This window comes from Bos mutus, chromosome 10 (assembly GCF_027580195.1).
Source record: "Bos mutus isolate GX-2022 chromosome 10, NWIPB_WYAK_1.1, whole genome shotgun sequence".
In the NCBI taxonomy this organism is placed as follows: Eukaryota; Metazoa; Chordata; class Mammalia; order Artiodactyla; family Bovidae; genus Bos; species Bos mutus.
In genome coordinates this window covers 18896372-18915261 of record NC_091626.1, presented here as the reverse complement: position 1 = coordinate 18915261, position 18890 = coordinate 18896372, and the positions used below count along the sequence as shown (strand labels likewise).

Here is an 18890-nt window from a genome sequence, read left to right as displayed (position 1 = left end):
CTTTCTAAAATCAAAACGTAATTCCCCATATTTATATATGATATTTTTATACATTTATATGGCTTACTTATATCTATAATAATATGAACATTAATTTATATATATATATAGTGCAAAGTGTTTTCTCCCTTATTATTCCACTGAATATTCCCATGAGGCTAGTGAGTCATACAATTTTGGGACTATTCACAAATGAGGAAATTAAGATTCCAGAGGTTAAGTGATTTGCCTATATTCAAGAGCTTATTAATGGGAAAGGCAGGGCTATATCCCAGGCCTCCAAATTACTCATTTAACCACAGCAAGTTTCTGTCCCAATTGTAAAGAACTTTCCAATTTTATACATTTTAACACTGGAAAGTCCTTTATAATTGGGATGAAACTTGGTGTAGTTAAATGAGTAACTTAGCAACACAAAATTAATAATGATATCAAAGTTTTCCTATTACCAAAAAAAGCAGAACAGGACTTTTGACATATTATGATAGCAAGATTTTCAATTAAAAAAAAAATTAAAACCACCCTACATACATACAGTAAAAATAAAACTGAAAGGACAGAGAGAATATTAAAGACTCTGTCCATTCCTCCTCCTCGCTAGAAAGTGAGTTATTTTCTAAGGAATTTCTATGCATAATTAAGCATATGGGAAAGTGTACACATACACAAAGGGGATTATATTAAATGTATTTGGAAACGTTGCTCATATCTACTGAACTTAAGTACATCCTTCCCAGTGACCCAGCAATCCTGCTACTAAGTGTACATAAGTACAAATCCTGCTACATAAGTGTACCAAAAAAAACATACACTTTAAGGATGGCATTATGCGTAACATCTCAAAATGAAAGTATCCCAAATGTTCATTCCAAGTAAAGTGAATAAACTGGGCTATCAACCCATAATGCAATACTATGTTATAATGGAAAAAACAGCCATTATTGCATGCAACAAGATACATGAATACCAAAAAGATAATTTTGAGCAAAAAAGTCAGATACTGAAATGTATACACTGAATGATTCCATCCACTTATATAAAGTTCAAAAGTAGGTAAAACCCTAAATACCTAAGTAACCATCTTTGAGAGGAGTAGTTAATGACTGGTAGGGGGTATCCTGCCTGGAAAATCCCATGGGCGGAGGAGTCTGGTGGGCTGCAGTCCATGGGGTCGCTAAGAGTCGCTCTGACTGAGCGACTTCACTTTCACTTTTCACTTTCATGCGTTGGAGAAGGAAATGGCAACCCACTCCAGTGTTCTTGCCTGAAGAATCCCAGGGACGGCGGGGCCTGGTGGGCTGCTGTCTATGGGGTCACGCAGAGTCGGACACGACTGAAGCAACTTAGCAGCAGCAGCAGCAGGGGGTATGAGGGAGGCCTCTGAGATGTTGATGATGTTCTATAATTTAATCAAGATGGTGAGTACAAGGACTTCCTTGGTGGCACAGTGGATAAGAAAATCCGCCTGGCAATACAGAGAACACAGACTTGATCCCTAGTCCAGGAAAATTCCACATGTGGTGGAGCAACTAAATCTGTGTGCTGTAACTACTGAGCCCACTCGCCCTAGAGCCGGAGCTCCACAATACGAGAAATCACTGCGGTGAGAAGCCCACACACAAGGAAGAACAGCTCCCCTCAACCAGAGAAAGCCTGCACAAAGCAATGAAGATCCAGTACAGCCAAAAATAAAATAATCAATGAATTAAAAACAAATACATACATTGGTTTTATGTTTAAAAAAAAGATGGTGAGTACATGGATATGTTCACTTTGTAAAAACGTATTAAGCTGTACAATTATAACATGTACTTTTCTGTATATATGGTATATGTTAATAAAAGTGTCAAGAATCAAATTAAACACCCCCTCAACCAAAAAGATTAATTTCTGCAATACCAATGCAGAAGAGGTGGGGGCACACAACTCAGTCTGAGGGTAAGGGTCATAACCTCCTAGACAAGACACAAAAAGCATTAACCATAAAGAAAAAAATTAATAAATCACCCTTCATCAAAATTAAAACTTCTGATCAAAAAAGGAGTAAAAAATGGCAGTGGCTAAAAGACAAAGAAAGGGAAAAGCCTCTGAAAATGGAACAATGGAAAATCCGTGGACCAGAGTGAGAACTTCAGGTGAAACAAGCACACCCCCTTCTGGGCTAGCCCAATTTACATAGAGCAGGCTCAGCAAGGAGAAGACAAAACGTATAAAAAGAGAAGCAAGATGGACTGAGGCCTCTCCTTTGGGGCCGGCCCACTCTCACACCTCGAGGGTGTACTATCCTTTGCTTGCCAAATAAAACTCAGAACTGTAACCGAGTTGTAAAAAAAAAAAAAAAAAAAAAACTGATCAAAAGATGCACTGCTGTATGACTTCATGACAAGAAGTTCAAGCACAGACAGACAAAATTTACTTTCAGGGACAGAAATCAGAACAATGGTTCCCTCTAGGGAACTGAAGGAAGGACTGACTGGGAAGGAGCTGGAAGAAACTTTCTGGGTGATAAAAATATTTAACTCATCCTAGCTGATGACTACATATGTTATTTGTCAAAATTCAAAAACTGGGCACCTAAAATTTGTAGATTTTACTATCATCGGGGAAAAATAAAAGTTGTATACAGTACCTTCTATTTAAATTAGAAGTTAACACTATTCCTCAAAAAAATCAAGTAAAATTACGTCATTAAGTGGAGCCAGCAATTCCACTTCAGAGTATATACCCAAAACAGCTGAAAGCAGGGAGCCCCTTTCTACAGTGCTGCTAAAATGCTTCCAAGGAAGTTAAGGCCACATTGCAATGAGGCCCTGAACAGCAGTGAGGTGGGCAGTCAGCCACTAACTGGGCACTTTCATCTTCATCTACTGGCCTCACCCCACACCACAATGAGATGACATTCAGTCACAGAGGGACAGATCAATGTTCTCATTAAAACTAACAGAAATGCCGAACACTTCCGGCAGGGCTCCAGCCTTGTCAACACGGGAAGCCTCATCTGCAATGTGGGGGCTGATGGATCTGCCCTACCAGGAAGTCCTGCCCCTCCACCATTGCTCTCCAGTTGAGAAGTGGAAGGCAAAGAAAGAAGAACAAGAGGAGTCCGGCGACAACATGAGCTTTTTGACTAAATCTCTTATGTAACACATTCAATAAAAAGCGAAGTCCTAGAAAAAAACATAAAAAAAGTAGGTACTCAAATGTATTTATTTATACATCAACATTCATGGCAATGATACTAACAATAGTGAAAAGGTAGAAACAACCCGTAAGTCCATCAACAGATAACTGGATATACAAAATATTTACTGTGTGTACAAACAACAGAATATTATTTAGCCTTAAAAAGTAATGAAATCTGTTCAACAGGCTATAACACAGATGAATCTTGAAAATATGCTAAGTGAAATAAGTCAGAAACAATAGGATAAATGTTGCATAATTCTGCATATATGAATGCACTATCAAGAATATGCAAATTCACACAGATAGTATTGGCTTGGCTTGAAAAGTTCACTTGGTTTTTTCTGTATGATGGAGCTAGTTGCACTTAGTTGTCTTTAACGTCATTCAGAACAGTTCTGTTAGATTCTATTGTGACAACTGTCATATCAGCATGCATTTTTTTTAATTTATCAAAATTGGTGAATTTTTCTGTAGCCACTTTAATACTAAAGATGGAAGATAAAAAGGCAACATTTTTGGCATATTATGCTTTATTATTTCAAGAAAGGTAAAAACACAACTAAAACGCAAAAAAAAAAGGTTTGTGCAGTGTATGAAGAAGATGACTAAATCAAACATGTCAAAATGGTTTGCAAAGTTTCATGCTGTAGATTTCTCGATAGATGATGCTCAGTTGGATATACCAATTGAAGTTGACAGTGATCAAATCAAGACATTGAGAACAATCATATCTATACCACGTAGGAGATAGCTGACATACTCAAAATATCCACGTCAAGCAATGAAAATCATCTGCACCAACTTGGTTATGTTAATCACTTTGATGCTTGGGTTCCCCATAAGTTAAGTGAAAAAAACTGACTGTATTTCCATTTGTGATTCTCTACTTAAACATAATGGAAACTTTCCATTTTTAAAATGAATATGACAAGCAACAAAAAGTGGATACTGTACAATAACATGGAATGGAAGAGATCATGGGGCAAGTGCAATCAACCACCAACAACCAGACCAAAGGCCAGTCTTCATCCAAAGAAGGTGATATGTTGTATGGTGGAACTGGAAGCGAGTCGTCTATTGATAAGCTCCTTCTGGAAAACCAAATGATGAATTCCAACAAGTACTGCTCCCAATTAGACCAAATGAAGGCAGCACTTGAAAAGTCTCCAGAATTAATCACTAGAAAATGCATAATCTTCCAACAGGATAAAGCAAGACTGTATGTTTCTTTGATGACCAGGCAAAAACTGTCATGGCTTGGCTGAGAAGCTCTGAATCATCCACCATATTCACCAGGCATTGCACCTTTGGATTTCCATTTATTTCAGTCTTTACAGAAGTTTCTCAATGGAAAAAATTTCCAATTTCCTGGAAGACTGTAAAAGGTACCTGGAACAGTTCTTTGCTCAAAAAGATAAAAAGTTTTGGGAAGATGAAATTATGAAGTTGCCTGAAAAATGGCAGAAGATAGTGGAACAAAACAGTGAATACGTTGTTTAATAAAGTTCTCGGTGAAAATGAAAAATGTAAAAGCCAGAGGAACTTTTTGGCCAAACCAATAGAGGATACCAGAGGCTAGAGGTGAGGGGAGATGGAGAGTTTATATTTAATGGCTGGAGAATCTGTTTGGGGTGCTAAAAAAGTTTTGAAAATAGATGATGGTGATGGTTGCACAACATGGTGAATGCCACTGATGCCACTGCATTGTACTTTTAAATGATTAAAGAAGTAAATGTTATGTGTGTTTTGCCACAATTTCTTAAAACTTCGTTTATTAAAAAATACTTTAAAAGCAAACCACAAGCTGAGACCAAGTTTCTCACATAGTAAATAGATTGTCTCAGATTGTAAATTAAATTCATCCTAGCCTATGCAGCCACTCCAAAATGAGTAAGGTCTTCAGTGAAGACTCCTTTAAGGAAGCAAATAAGCCCATGAAGTAAATCAGTTAACTCACCTCAACTGAAAGCCAGAAGAAAGTTTTCTGAGTTATCTGAGGTCATATCATGGGAGGAAAATGAAGAGGATGTAAGTAGCCCCACGTAGGATACTTTTTCTCAGAACCATCAAGTAGTTCTGTAAACAATTCCAAATAAGTTGCTTGTTGTTGAAAAAGTCCTAATATATTTAGACAAGAATCCCAAATAAAAAGTTGTTTATCCCCTCCAGTGAGCTGGCACTCACTACCCTTAAGACTGGAGTCAAGCTAGGATATTGGCCTCTCAAGCTGAGGAGGGAAGGGTGTGGGAGACAACATCCAAACCCAGACTCAGAACTTCTTGGTTAAAATGCCATGGCTGCTGCTTGTTCAAATAAAGTCTCTCTGCCTGTTATTTCAACTTATGTGTGAAGTCCCCATGATAAACTTACCAACTTCCTACAGTCTACCTTCTACTGAAGTATCATACTCTTTAACTACAGCAGTGGTTCTCAATCAGGAGCAATTCTGTACCCTAGGGAACATTTGGAAATATCTGGAGACATTTCCGGTTGTCACAACTGGGTGCTACTAACATCTACTAAGTAGAGATAAAGAATGCAGTGGCCATCTTGCAATATGCAGGACAGCTCCCCCAAGAAACAATTATCTTGACCAAAAAGTCAATAGTATCAAGATTGAGAAAATCTAGAGATTAAAAAGATATTTAGGATTTTTACAATTTTATTGAAGTATGTGTGTGTGCTGTCATGTCTGATTCTTTGCAACCTCATGGTTGCATTTTCCAGGCAAGAATACTGGAGTGGGTTCCCAGTTCCTACTCCAAGGGATCTTCCTCACCTGGGGATCAAATCCACTTATCCTGCATCTCCTGCACTGGCAGGTGGATTCTTTACCACTGTGCCATGTGGAAAGCCTCTTATTGAAGTATAGTTGATTTACAATGTTAATTTCTGCTATACAGCAAAGTGACTCATCTATATCTATCTATTCTTTTTCATATTCTTTTCCATAATGGTTTATCATGTGAAACCTTAGTGAAAGTTGCTCAGTTATGTCCGATTCTTTGCAACCCCATAGACTACACAGTCCATGGAATTCTCCAGGCCAGAATACTGGAGCAGGTAGCCATTCCCTTCTCCAGGGAATCTTTCCAACCCAGGATTGAACCCAGGTCTCCCACATTGCAGGCAGATTCTTTACCAGCTGAGCCACCAGGGAAGTGCTCTCACAGACACAGAGAACAGACTTGTGGTTGCCAAGGGGCAGGGAAGTGAGGGAGGGAAGTATTGGGAGTCTGGAACTAGCAGATGCAAACTATTATATACAGGATGGATAAACAGGGTTCTACTGTATAGCGCAGGGAACTAAATCAATATACTGTGATAAACCGTTACCATGATTTTGAACAAAGTACTATGATTTTTTTTATACTAGATTTTCAATATGCTATGATATATACTGCTTCATATGCTAAATATATACCATTTCATATACTATGTTACATACTATTTCAACAAAATACTAGATTTTCAATATACTATAAACCTTTATCATAGCATACTGAATCTAGTTCCCTATGCTATACAGTAGAGCCTTGTTGTCTATCCATCCTGTATATTGTAGTCTGCATCTGCTTATTCCAATGCCCAATACTTCCCTCCCTCACTTCCCTGCCCCTTGGCAACCACAAGTCTGTTCTGTGTCTGTGAGTACGCTTCTGTTTCATAGACACATCCATTCGTGCCATATTTTAGATTTCACATGTGTGATATCATATGGTGTTAGTCTTTCTCTTCCTGACTTACTTCGTTTAGTATGACAATCTCTAGGTCCACCCATGTTGCTGCATTATCTCATTCTTTTTAATGGCTGGTAATTTTCTGTGTGTGTGTACACATATATATATGTACACACACACACACAACATCTTTATTCAGTCATCTGTCAATAACATTTAGGTTCGTTACATGTCTTGGCTTGGTAAATAGTGCTGCTATGAACACAGGGAAGCATGTATCTTTTTGAATTAAGAGTTTTGTCTATGTATATGCCCAGGAATGGAACTGCTTGATTATATGGCAACTCCATTTTTAGTTTTTTTGAGGAACCTCCATACTGTATTCCATAGTGGCTGCACCAATTTACATTCCCACCAACAGTGTAAGAGGGCTCCCTTTTCTCCACACTCTCTCCAGGATTTACTATTTGTAGGCTTTTTAATGATGAAGACTCTGATCAGTGTGAGGCAGTACCTCATAGTTTTGATTTGCATTTCTCTAATAATTAGTAATTAGGAGCATCTTAACATGTGCCTGCTGGCCATCTGTGAGACATCTAAAGATTGCACAGTGAAATATGGAAGCTTTCTGTTCAAAATACTACCCTGATTTTTAATTTGTCAAAGTTCACTAATCCTTAGGGCTGATTTTTTCCCGTTTTCTTTATACTTCCCTATGTTTTCCAAATTTCTATAAGCTTATGCTGATTTTCTCATTAGAAATTAAAAGATGCTTACTCCTTGGAAGGAAAGTTATGATCACTTTGCCAACAAAGGTCCATCTAGTCAAGGCTATGGTTTTTCCAGTAGTCATGTATGGATATGAGAGTTGGACTATAAAGAAAGCTGAGCGCCGAAGAATTTATGCTTTTGAACTGTGGTGTTGGAGAAGACTCTCGAGAGTCCCTTGGACTGCAAGGAGATCCAACCAGTCCATCCTAAAGGAGATCAGTCCTGGGAGTTCATTGGAAGGACTAATGTTGAAGCTGAAACGCCAATACTTTGACCACCTGATGTGAAGAGCTGACTCACTGGAAAAGACCCTGATGCTGGGAAAGACTGAGGGCAGGAGGAGAAGGGGACGACAGAGGATGAGATGGTTGGATGGCATCATCAACTCAATGGACATGGGTTTGGGTGGACTCCAGGAGTTGGTGATGGACAGGGAGGCCTGGCGTGCGGCAGTTCATGGGGTTGCAAAGAGTCAGACACGACTGAGTGACTGAACTGAACTGAATTGAACTATATTTATATATGAATCACACCTCTGACACTATGCAATACAATGGTATTGCAAATGTGTAAAATGGTTGCCCAAAGGCAAAGCAATCTTAGCTGATTAACAGAAAGATCCAAATCAACAGATTTTATCTTCCAGACATTTCACTTGGCCCTGTTCACATCATACCTGGAATATTCTATTTAGTTCTAAACACTCTACTTCCAAGATGGCCAACAAATTTCACTATAGAGCCAAAGCAATAATGGCAAAAGAGTTCTAAACTCCCACATGGAAGAGCTGAAACTGGATATGTTTAACCTTCAGAAGGATGGGCCTAGGGAATACACACTGCACTTTAATTATTTGCTTATATTCCCTATGCCCTGAAGACTGTCAATTCCCTGAGGGCAGAATCCATGCCCTATTTATCTGTGCATTCCAAATACCTATCACTCACTGGTCTTGGAACCTGCTAAGTACTCACAGGTATGAGGGGTTCAAGAACAGGAAAAACTAAACTTTAATACCAGAAACCAGAAAGTGGTTGCTCTGCAGTGGGGAAGGGAGGAAGAACTGATTGGAAAGGGCACTATGCTGCTGCCAAGTCACTTCAGTCGTGTCCGACTCTGTGCGACCCCATGGACTGCAGCCCACCAGGCTTCTCCGTCCATGGGATTCTCCAGGCAAGAACACTGGAGTGGGTTGCCATTTCCTTCTCCAATGCATGAAAGTGAAAAGTGAAAGTGAAGTCGCTCAGTCATGTCTAACTCTTAGTGACCCCATGGACTGCAGCCTACCAGGCTCCTCCGTCCATGGGATTTTCCGGGCAACAGTACTGGAGTGGGGTGCCATTGCCTTCTCCCAAAGGGCACTATGGCACTGCTTAATTTTTTAGCATACTTGTCAATATGTCCCTTTCCCAATAGCTATAAACTTTTCATCTCATTAGCCTGAATTGGGCATGGGCCAATTCTTGATTGGTGTGTACTAATTACAATTTTCCTGGACTGGAAGTCAACTGAACCACACGACATGACCCTGGAGGAAGTATGGAAAGAATACTGGAGGGATGATTACAATAGCACAAGTCCCAAATCACCCTACTGATTAAATGAACAGATATCACAGCAAGAAGATGCTCATGTCCAGAAATGGTGTTTAAAATATTAGCAGTGGGGACTTTCCTGGTGGTCCAGTGGGTAAGATTTCCTGCTCCCAAATGCAGGGGCCCTTTGATCCCCGGTCAGGGAACTGGATCCCACATGCCAGAACTATAGATCCTGCATGCCACAACTAAGACCCAGTCCAGCCAAATAAATACACACAAATATAAAAAAAAAATTAGCAATGATGTTAGACATTGGCAGAATTCATCTAAATTTCACAAATAATCTACATTGTAGATGTACTGTTCTTTCAGTGAAAACTGTTTTCCAAAAAAAAAAAAAAACCTTTGAAAATAAATTCCTGAAAGTTAGTATTTTCCAACAACTTGTATTATAATTTCAAAGAATAACAGAAACAGAAATGCCCCAAGTAAACACTTTATTAACAAAATCAAAACTCTGAGCAAACAACAGGAGAACGCATGCTGCAAAACGGCATATAGCCTGGTGACTGTAACTCGGGTATGCAAACAAGAGCAACACAGAAGACCCTGGGCAACGCATACCCTTCCATGTTTCCTCATCTAGCAGATAATAAATAAATGAATAAACAATAAAACAGATGGTCTCTCCTGCTAAACAAAAAGTTCAGGTATAGTCTAAGGCCTAGGAAGTAGATAAGACACCCAGTCCTTTAAAACTGGGTGAACATGGAGGAAGAGCCAGTATAGTCACTGACAAACGGGATGCAAACCCTCCTAAGATTTCCTAGGTTAACAAATGAAGAAATCTTATTCCTCTATACAGTACGTACCTCTATTGGATTTTATTTTTTTTATTAATTAATTTTATTTTTTGCTGCATCTCACAGCATCTTACCCCGATCAGGGATCTAACCTGGGCCCCTGGCAGTGAAAGCGCTGAGTCCTCACCAAGTTAGGCTTCCCAGACTTTTTATAAAACCTCACACTTATTCAACACACATATACATGAGATTATTTGAGGCCTGATCTATACTACAGGAACTTTATAGTGGTTTTTCCACAAGTAGAAAGTTAGTACACATTTATATATTAAAATAAAACCCCATTTAAACATACTTTTAGGTAAAATCAATCCCCTAATATCTAACAACTTCACAAAATGAAAGCTAGATATGGCAGAATAGAATCAATAAGACAGAAAAATCTGTGCAAATATACAGACGCAATGAAATTATATACAGACCTTTTTTCAGCACGGGTTTTTGAGATTCAGCAGACACAGGAAGCTGAGTTCTCTGAAATGAAGAAGCCTATGTTAAAGTACCACCATAAATCTTGCTAGCTTAAAGAAGCATTCAAATAAAAATCATCAGCTCTCCAATCATGCAAGTAATCTATTAACTGCATAAAAGTACAAAGAATTATTTTGAATATGGTTTAAAAACCAAATGTCAAGTTGCACTTTTGCTGTCCCAATTATTAATAATGCATAATGCATATTTATTGTATATACTTACAATGTGCATTTATTATACAGAACTGTAATGCATGATATAAAGTATACAAATAAATGTGTTAAGTTCTTAGACATATTAGTATTATAAAACATATTAGTATTACACTCAATGCTATACTGATTTGCACCAAAACCAAAAAAATCACAATTTTGATAAGAGGAAGCCTATAAAGTCATCTACACAGAGATGATCAAGCACTCAATTCTAGGATGGAGTATTTTTACAAAGCCATTATTTAATATCATAGACACACTATTTTATACTATAACTTGGCAGAAAATCTTCAAATGAATTTTTTTTTTTAATCTGCCTCCCATGTTGTGTGTAAGAAGCTTCCCGAGTGGCACTAGCGGTAAAGAACCTGCCTGCTGATGCAAGGTATAAGTAAGAGATGCAGGCTCAATCTGGGTTAGGAAGAATCCCTGCAGGAGGCCATGGCCACCCACTCCAGTATTCTTGGCTGGAGAATCCCATGGACAGAGGAGCCTGGCAGGCTGCAGTTCAGAGGGTCGCACGGAGTCGGACATGACTGAAACGACAGCATGCATGCATGTTGTACATAAGCAAAAATAATGGCTGAAAATTTCCAGAAGTAATGAGACATGCGAATCTTTAGATTCTGGATGCTCAACCAATTCTAACCAAGTTAAATGAAAATAAATCCACACTTAGATACATCATAGGACCTCGCCAATGACAATAAGTTCTTAAAACCAGCCAAAGGAAAAAACGTATCACCAGATTATCAGCAACAAAACGACAATTAGACTGACAGGTGACTTCTCAACAATTAAAAACAGAAGATATCATTGACATTATAAGAATAATTAGAATTAGTACCTTACCCAAGAGTAAAGTACTAAGTAAAGTGAATACTAACCTAGACATGAGATCAGCAAACTATGGCTCACAGGTCAAATCCAGCCTATTGCTATATGGCCTGCAAGCTAAGAATGATTTTTACATTTTTCATATTAAAAACAATTTTAATATTTTAGAACACATGAAAATTATATAAAATTCAAATTTCAGTGTCTACAACCAAAATGTTATCAGAACAGTTACACTCACATGTTTACATATTCCCTATGAATGATCTCCACTATAAGTGCATAATTGACTTACTTGTGACAGAGAATATATGGCCCATGAAGCTCAAAATATTTACAACTGGCCCCCTAAAAAACAGTTTCTCAACTCCCAACCTGAACTTTTACACCAATCAAAACTAACATTCAAGAACAGCAAAATTTAAGTCTTTCAGACAAAATTTAAGTTTTTATAATGCCTAAATAAATTGTTAATGAACATACATTAGGAAAAAGGAAAATAATCTCAGAAGCAAGGAGTAGAACAACTAAAGGAACTGGTAAAATATGGAAGTATAAGCATCTACTTACTGCATAAAACAAACAAAAAGTATAATTTGTGGGGCTGAACTGAGATATACAAAAACTAAAAAAACTGAACAATGGCATAATTGGCAGAAAGCAATGGGTAATAAAACATTTGATGATCCCTATATTATTCAGGTTTAAATATGAACTTTAAGTTAAATATATATTATTTAAAAAATCTGAGTACTTTGTTAAGGAAGATGAAAGTCAGAATAGAGAAAAAAAATGAAATTCTCTAGTTAAAAGACAGATTGCCAGAATTGTTTTTTTTTTAATCTAGATATACGCTATTTTGTATAAAGAAACATCTAAAACAAAAGGGCAAAGGAAAACAAAGTAAAAGGGAGAACACATACGCCAAAAATACAGAAGCAAAAAGAGAAAGTAGCAATATTAACATTTAGACAAAAGAGACTTCAAGAAAAAAGCTTCATTAGGAAAACGAAAACAAAACAGATTGAAAACTAATGTGGAAAGGGCAAATTTTAAAGCCTTTAAAAAAAAATACATAGGGTAGGGAAGTCTTCAACAAGATATAAAAGCATAAATCAATTAAGAAAAGACATAAACATTCAACGACATTGCAATGAATAACTTCTGGGGACTTCTCTGGTAGTCCAGTGGTTAGGACTTGGTGATTTCAGTGCTGAGGCCTCAGGTTCAGCCCCAGTCAGGGAACTAAATAAGACCTCTTGAGCTGCACAGCACAGCCAAAAAATAATAGCTTCTGTTCCAAAAAGGAAGCAAAGAATGAAGACTGAGGGAAGATATATGCAATACAAAACAAAGCCAAAAAAGACAAGTAACAGGCAGTAACTGTAGGTATTACAAGTCAGTAAGAAAAACAAATATTGAGGTAGAAAATTAAATAAAACACAAGACCTAGGCATTGCAGAGAAAAGGAAATGGAGACAACCAACAATACTAATACTAATCAGGGAAATGTAAATTACTCTCGTTTAAGATTTCATATCCACCATGTTGACAGAATTTAAAGCTGTAAATATAACACGGATGTGAGCAATGAGAACTGGTGGTACAAGCATCAATAGCTACAATCATCTCAAAATTTCCCATAAGCTATAAAGTTAAAGATGGATGTAGCCCATAAACCAGCAATCAATCCATTTCTAGGAATACTCTGGGGGAAACTCTTACATCAGGAGACATATATAAAAGTGTTCATAGCCAGGTCTGAGATACTAATAAATTTTGCATCCTTAGTACTTAAGTTGCCTTGCCCTAGTCCTGGCCCTGTTCACAGCAGCATTTTTTTTTTTTTCTTTTAATTAAAAACCAGAAGGGAAAAAAAAACAAAACACTGAACTCACAGAAACAGAAAAAAGTGCTTGCCAGGTGTTATAGGATGAATATGGTCTAAGGATCTAATGCATAACATGGTGACTATATTTAATAACACTGTACTGAATAACTGAAATTTGCCAAGAGAATAGAATTTAACTGTCCTCATACACAAAACAGGTGATGGGTGTGTTAATTAACTCAATGATGAGAATGCTTTCACTGTGTGTGTGTGTATATGAAATCATCACGTTGTATATTATAAATACGTAAAAATTTTATTTGTCAATTATACCTCAATAAAGGTGAAAAAAATCAGAAATAACCCAAATCTCTATCTAACAGAATGGACAAATTGTAGCATTTCCCTGTAAGAAGATACCTCATAGCTTTAAAAAATGAAGAAACATTAATTTTTTTAAAAAAATCAATATATTATTTAAAGATATTAAGTATGATAAAAGCTATACTTAAAACCAAAGAATAACATAAAATTAAGGAATGAGATCATTTCTGGTAAAAAAAAAAAAAAAAGGAAAATGCAGCAGGAAAGAGACATTTAGGTAAGTTTTTAATGACTCATTTCTTAACATGTGAAGTATAAGTTTTCATTATAGAGTTGACATTTAAACAACAAGGGTTTGAATTCTGAGGGTCCACTTATATACAGATTTTTTTTTCAATAGTAAAAATATTAAATATTTAAACTTGTGTATAATTTATATATTAAATACTTAATATTTATATATAATATTTTTTTTTAAGTAAAAATTTTGAGTCTATTTCAGTAGTAAAAATATAAACATATCCCAAGACTGGTTAAATCTACAGATGCAAGGGAGCTAGGGATAGACAGGGCCACTGTAAATTAGACTTAGATTTTCAACTGTGCAGACAATAAGTGCCCCAATCCCCACTGTATTCAAAGATGAATAGCACTGCTCTTTAAAACTTTTAATAACCTTTTATTCTTTCAGACCAACCAAAAAGACCTCAAAATAAAAAAGAATTTATAATGTTCTTTTAGTTATTTTATTATCTTGATAGAACAAACACAGAACTCTTAACTAATAAACGAAACAATCCATTTTTAAATGGGCAAAAGACTTGTAGAGACACTTAAAAAAGATATGGATGAATAAGCACATAAAAAAGTATTCAATACCATTATTCATTAGGGAAATACAAATTAAAATCACAATAACCACTACTACACACCCACTAGATGAGCTAAATTCAAAAAGGTTGACAATACCAAGTGTTAGCAAGGATGTGAAAAAACTGAATTCCTCATACACTGCTCATAGAAATGTTAAATAGTATAGTTTAGCCACTTAAGGAAACAGTTTTAGGTTTTGTTTCTTTTTAAAGCATAAGCTTACCAAATAACATAGCAATTACTCTCCTAGAGAAATGAAAACACAGGCATGCCAAGACTTGTATGCCAATAGTCATAGTGACATTATTCAAATAGCCAAAAACAGGAAACAATCTAAATATCCATCAATTCTGCTTAGAAATAAAAAGTTACAAACTTTTACTGTTATTACATACAATATGAATGAACCTCAAAATACATGCTAAGTGATTCCATTACATGAAACTGTAGAAAAAGCAAAACTGTGCAGACAGAAAGCAGATTAGCCATGTGCTGGCGTTAGGAGTATACCTGTAGTTAGGTCTTAAGGGAACTTTCTTGAGAGATGGACATAAGTGAATGGTAGTGACAGCTGTGCAACTATATAAATTTACTAAAACTGATCAAACTGTACACTTAAAATAGGTAAATTTTATGGTATGTGTATTATACCTCAACAAAGCTGGCTAAAGAACCCCAAATTTTTTTTATCTAAATGGGACTTTTTTAACTTTGGGGAACATATTAATTAGAGAGTCTTAAATAGTCAGAAAGCCCTTTCATGAATCAGCAGTGCTTCTTTCTGCACAAAGTAGAATTAAAATAAATTACAATTTTTTGAGGAGTCTCTTTCTCAAAAGATCTTCCAGGACATTCTGCGATACAAAGGATTCTCTTAGCCCATTCAATCTCATTCATAACTGGGAGATATATAGTAAGTTCCTTACTTTTTTTTGATTCCTTCTTCATCTTTAAGTAGCTCTATGATTATTTATTCATCTAACATTCATGTTAGATGATATATGCTATGCACTATATTTGAGCAAGTAGTAGCAACTAGTAATTCTTGCTTTCTGTTCTGAAAGGTTTAATCTTGTAATTTACAGGAAGAATGATGGGTATTTACACAAACACACCAAAAAAAAAAAAAAACAGGAATTAGGGAGTTATAAAAATGTTTTTAGGTATAAAGCAAGGAAACCAGTTATTCACTTGTTTCGTTAAGCTCTCTAAACTATTATATATTCTTAAATAAGACAGAAATATCAGTCCCCAGTTCTCCTAAGGAACAAGTAATAATCCTCAGTAGTTTCAGTAGCATATTAGAATTTCTCTGTGTCCCACACTGGACTAGTCATACTTCATTTTGCTGGGATGTCTCCTAGCCTCAAGGTCTTTGCTGTAGAATTCTTAGATTTTTCCTTACAAATGTGTTCAAAATTCTGAATTTTAAGTCTTTTCGTCTTCTTTCCTCCTCTATAAACGCATATCTACAGATCTACACGTTTTTCCTTTGCATCACAAATTAACATCACACAAAATATCCCTGTTAACAACAGGCCCAACATGGATTCATGTTTGTTTGCTAAGCCCCAAGTCACCATATCGAGGCTTAGTTTCAGCTCTCCCAGAAATGGAATCTTAAATCAATCAGGGGTCCTCTGATCAGCACTAGTTGTATACTATAACTGACAGACCTCTGCCATCCCCTGAAGGAAAGTGCACCTTGCCATAACCAACCCTCCTTTTGTCTATAACTTCCTTGTTCCTGCTCCCTTTTGCCTATAAGTATTTTATTTTGTACAGCTCCTCAGAGCTCCTTTCTGTCTCCTAGACTGGATGCTATATCACTGAATAAACCCAATATAATTTTTAAAATTTACTCTGAATTTTCTTTAACACCCCACTCCACAACTAGTTTTTACTTAAATGTACACCACAGAAATCCCTCCACATCAACAATATATAGTTCGGACATTCTTTTTAATGGCTGCATAATATTCCTTGGTATGGGAATATCAGAAGTCATCCATTACCCTGCTAATGGGAATTCACTGTTTCCAGCTTTTTGCCACTATAAACAGTACTGCAAGGAACACCAGTGGACCAGGTGCTTACGGTTTGCTTTTATTTCAATATGATACAGGTGGAGCGGCATGGCTGCTGCTGCTGCTGCTGCTAAGTCGCTTCAGTCGTGTCCGACTCTGTGCGACCCCATAGACAGCAGCCCACCAGGCTTCCCCGTCCCTGGGATTTTCCAGGCAAGAACACTGGAGTGGGTTGCCATTTCCTTCTCCAGTACATGAAAGTGAAGAATGCAAAGTGAAGTAGCTCAGTCGTGTCCAACTCGAGCGACCCCATGGACTGCAGCCTACCAGGCTCCTCCGTCCATGGGATTTTCCAGGCAAAAAGTACTGGAGTGGGGTGCCACTGCCTTCTCCGGTGGCATGGCTAGGTCCTTTTAATTCTATTACAAGATGCCATATAATTTCCAAAAAGGGGAGAAATTCAAATTTCCATTCAGCCCTAACCTGAAAGATGAGTTATTATAAATGTAACACTGCTAGCAATAAATTTGATAATAATGAAAATGATTAACTTGCAGCCAAAGTGCTAAATCATATCAAAATAAACCATTCTCTTTAATACACTACCAGGGATTCAAAAGTATAGGACAATTCTGCCATCACACTCATATTCTGTTCATGAATACCGACCCACACCTACAATGAGCACTGAAGAATAAGCTATATTTGCAGCAATGTCATGTTGCCCTGTATACCTTACACTTAAGATTATGCAGCTTAAGTTATCATGTTTTCAATGTCTAAATTCTAAGAACATTAATAACGCTTTTAATTTTGTTTTTAATTCGTAGCTTAATAAATTGCTTTGGGCCTCATGGTTTGTATACAGAGTTTTCTCATTATACTAAAATAATGTGATTTCTCTTAAGACAGACTAGAAAACAAACAAACCCCCGACAGGTATTACTGGCCGTGCTCCTCAGCAGCCAAAACTAAGGCATAAAACAGTCTGTCAAAGACTGCTATTTTGCCTCCTATATTTTTTAAAAGGACAATAAATTCCGGGTGGGGTCACAAAAAAGTTGGACACGACTTAGCCACTAAAATAACAACAAATAAGTCATTTTAACAAATCCGCAGAACATGCTTGGAAATTTAACATTAAAACAAGGGAAACAAAGCTTCACACTTGGAACTCGATAGAAATTAGAGCCAATTGTGAATTTACGCCTCCAAAATAACTACTACTGGGTCATCCTGAATTCAACTGAGTTACTCTGTATTAGCAGTTTCGTGGAATTTAATCAACGCTTAACTCAGACCAGCTGAATTCCTATATTTGCCAAACCACGGTCCCGACCCACACGCACTAGAAAGCTTTCAGGATTTGCCTCACTGCCTAATCCAGAGATTAACAGGAAATGTCTGCACAGGTGAGAGTGCTTCCTTCCCTAACCTCGTAAGACAGAAAGCATGGGGCGAGTAAAAAAGCCTTTTCTGATGAAAACCTCACTTCTCTGTCCGGAGCACTCCAAGAGCAACCCCAGTCCTAGCACAAGCCCAGTAACTGGAAAGATCTCAGCCGGGACCCAGGCCGAGCAGTTCCCCGGAACCCGACCGCGTCACCCGGCCCGACCCGAGGTGGTCCGGCCCAGCCCCGCATTTCTCCAGCGGCCGCTACGTGGGACACAGGCCACCCGGCCTACCCGCCTACCCGCCTCTCCGCTCTGCTCAGCCCGGCCCGACCCGGCCCGACCCTGCCCAACCGCAACCCCGGCCCGAGGCCCACACACGAAACAGAATCTCGAAGCTCACCGCAGACAGTTTCTCTTCAGCCATCTTAGCTCCGCCCACCGCTGCGAGGCCGGAAGTTGACGGTTTCCCAGACGACCAGGCAAACGGAACTCGTAGGACTGGGGAAGAGGGGAGGGGCCGAACAGGGAAAGAAGTAGATCGCCGAGCAGAAGGGTTTGCCTGGGAGGTTGAGGATCTTCTACAATGTCGGAACGGGTCGAGCGTTTCCGTTCGGTCCACTTGGCTCTAAAGGAGCCAGTGAGGCGATGCGCAGCCAGTCGTCGCCTTCGTCCCGGTCAGCCCCTACCGCCTTCACGCCCCTGTGTGGACGTTCTTTGAGAAACCCCGACAGCGCTGGGTACAGCCACTCCTGGCCCTGCCCAGCTTTGACGCCACCCAGCGTTTATTTCAAGCCGCCTTCTGGGAGTCCCGGCTCCCAAGCCCAGACCCTACAGACCCTACGGCTGAGAACCTCATTTTCGCTTTACGTAGAAATTC

The 18890-nt window shown here is 38.0% G+C and overlaps 1 protein-coding gene across 5 annotated transcripts in view; it reads right to left on the bottom strand.

Moving 5' to 3' along the window:
• BBS4 (Bardet-Biedl syndrome 4) overlaps nucleotides 1-18637 on the bottom strand; it is a 45769-nt gene extending 27132 nt beyond the window's left edge. The window contains exons 1-3 of one of the 5 annotated variants that reach the window (XM_070377392.1): nucleotides 18414-18481; nucleotides 11100-11263; nucleotides 10461-10512 (exon numbers count right to left, since the gene is read on the bottom strand). In XM_070377392.1, coding sequence (XP_070233493.1) covers nucleotides 10461-10512; nucleotides 11100-11261 — 214 coding nt within the window. In that variant the 5' untranslated portion in view covers nucleotides 11262-11263; nucleotides 18414-18481. Of the gene's footprint in view, nucleotides 1-10460; nucleotides 10513-11099; nucleotides 11264-18413 lie in introns of those variants that run through there. The other 4 variants (XM_005905601.3, XM_070377393.1, XM_070377394.1 and 1 more) reach the window with 4 other exon arrangements.
• Between the last annotated feature and the right edge of the window lie 253 nt (nucleotides 18638-18890).